Below are 2,476 nucleotides of genomic sequence, written 5' to 3'. Positions count from 1 at the left end.
AAGCACACCTGGCTGGAAACCAACAGTGACTTTACTCCCGTGTGAATGCACCATTCTCTCCGCTGTAAATCAATGACACACTAGCTGCGCACTGGGAAAAAAAGCGATAGGGTGAAACAAGGAGAGAGAGAGAGAGAGAGAGAGAGAGAGAGAGAGAGAGAGAGAGAGAGAGAGAGAGAGAGAGAGAGAGAGAGAGAGAGAGAGAGAGAGAGAGAGACCGTTATCGGAGGGGGGGGCGGAGTCTGACAGAGGGGTGAGCGAGCAGGAGGAAAACGCCGCCGCTCCATCCACCTTTTTATCTCTCCCTCGCCGGTCGCGCTTCGCACTCAGCTTCACAAAGTGTTCGGGAGTTGGAGGACTTGGCGTTTTCCCGGGAGCCGGACAGGAGAAGCGCCTATAGGCCTATTCGGTTTGTCTGGGAGCTCGGCTCAAACTGTCCCAGGTTGGTTTTAATTCCTACAAAACGGTCTGTTGTGAGCTCCGCCGATGAATCGGGGGGTGGGGGCACTATATTCATTTGCAATATTTCGACTTTTTTTTCTTCTGTTGTGTTTGTAATGAGAATAAAGGTGGACGGTGATAACGAGTCGAGAGCGGTTTTGTGGATGTTGCGACGTTGACGGCTATAAATTACCCGAACAAAGGCGAGGACGAAGCCCGTAGTTTTCCTCTGCCCCGTCCGCTGCCGTGATTCAAGGTCTCCCGTAATTAGTATAAGTAGCTATAAAAGATGGAGCTCTGAACTCTCGCATGCTAATAATACCACGTATTAACTTTTACCAATTTAACGCAGCCATTTGGATTCATTCATCCAGATGATGGTCATGAAAACAACGGCTCCAAGCCGCTATGGGACACGTTTCGGAGTTGCGTCATTGTCCTGTATCGGTTCTATAAACTACACCGGGTTGCACTCGTCGTCCAGTTTGGCAGTCCTCCTCTTTTCACGTCTTTTATTTTCTTTGATGCGTTCTTTTTCTCGTTCTTCCTCTTATTTCTAATTTCTCTGTCATCCCGTCTTCCAGAAGATGCTCTTGGCTCTGCTACCTCTCGTGGCTCTCCTGCTGCGCGACGACACGGCGGTCACCGCTAACAACAATGGTCACGCGCTGGACAACGACAAATGGCTGAGCGCCGCGTCTCAATATGACAAGGAGAGATACTGGAACAAATTCAGAGATGTGAGTTTCTGGCTTCTTCTCCTTTCTGTTCTCTTTTCATGTTTTATCCTGTGGGCAGGGGTCCCGTTCCGTGCATCGTACGCCTTTAAAGCTTAACGTTTTGGGCGCACTCTGGCAAGTACGTGAGAACGTGTCCGAGTTCGTGCGTGCGTGCGTGCATGTCTGTGTGTGGATGTGGGTGCTTGCACATGTGTGTGTGCGTGTGTGCATGTGTGTTTGTATATGTGTGTGTGTGTGTGTGAGAGAGAGAGAGAGAGAGAGAGAGAGAGAGAGAGATACAGACATCTTTAACACACCCTTTGAACACGTTTTAAGTATGCCAGTGGGATTAATCCGAGGTGTGGGTGCCCAGCAGGTGTAGAGGAGGAGATTAGAGTTGGGCTCTGTGTTACTGTTCACACTGATGACTTTCACTTTCACAACACAGCCGCATCTTTACTTATTCTACACATTCTAGGCCTACAAATAATTGGAAACAAAAACTCAATAATCAGTGAGCTCTGCCTCAAGCTTGAGGCAGAGCTCACTGATCAAAACATTGCCGCATGAAATAGCTTTGGGAGCAATTTAGTGTGCAGACCTTATTCCTTCATTCTTGTGTTGCTATTTTTGTCTGGCACCTTAATGTTTTCTGGATGTGCGCATACTTGGTTCCTCTTCGAAACAACAGTTCAATGCATTATACTGACTTGTCAATTGCAGAATTCAGCCAATTTGGTGATTCTCCAGAGTGAACATTTCACATGAAATTTGGAATTAAAACAAACATTGAGTCTACCTTGTTTTATAGGTCAAATCACATTAGATTTGACTTAACTTTTAAAATGAACTATTCTCCTTAAGGAGTTGCTGCCCTGTGCCTTGCACCTCTGCTGACTAAGACATGAATGGGTAAACCTCCTAGCTAGCACTCAGTGGAGGGCTCCATCTGCTTGGCTGCTTTTTTGCTGTGCTTTCACCATTGCAAGCGACGCACAGTTAGTTTTATCCTATTGTCCAATTTATGAATTTTTGTGTGAAGTAGCATTTGTAATGCCATTTACATTCTTGTGTCATATAGGTTGGCAGACAGGCACTTGCAAGAAATGTAATGAGGAATGCTGCCTATAGGTTTCATGCCACATCATTGAACAGATGATCTTTACACTGACTTGGCTTGACAGCAGTTCCCGCAGCATGCTATAGCCAAACTAAAGCATCGTTAATCTGGAATTGGCAGTTAGTTTTTGAAAGAAATCTGATCTATATTACTTTATGGAAGACCCTATCCTATGATGTAAAAAAAAATATGAATC

At 45.8% G+C, this 2,476-nt stretch overlaps 1 protein-coding gene across 1 annotated transcript in view; it reads left to right on the top strand.

Annotated features, from left to right (window-relative positions):
• The first annotated feature begins 303 nt into the window (after positions 1-303).
• The window catches only part of spock1 (SPARC (osteonectin), cwcv and kazal like domains proteoglycan 1), a 258,148-nt gene continuing 255,975 nt past the window's right edge, over positions 304-2,476 (top strand). Inside the window, exons 1-2 of the mRNA XM_056289939.1 lie at positions 304-442; positions 1,026-1,181. Coding sequence (XP_056145914.1) covers positions 1,029-1,181 — 153 coding nt within the window. The 5' untranslated portion in view covers positions 304-442; positions 1,026-1,028. The remainder of the gene's footprint in view (positions 443-1,025; positions 1,182-2,476) is intronic.

The sequence above is a fragment of the Lampris incognitus genome, chromosome 1 (genome assembly GCF_029633865.1).
Source record: "Lampris incognitus isolate fLamInc1 chromosome 1, fLamInc1.hap2, whole genome shotgun sequence".
NCBI lineage: Eukaryota > Metazoa > Chordata > Actinopteri > Lampriformes > Lampridae > Lampris > Lampris incognitus.
Note: the sequence above shows the minus strand (reverse complement) of the source record. Positions and strands in the feature narration are given on the sequence as shown.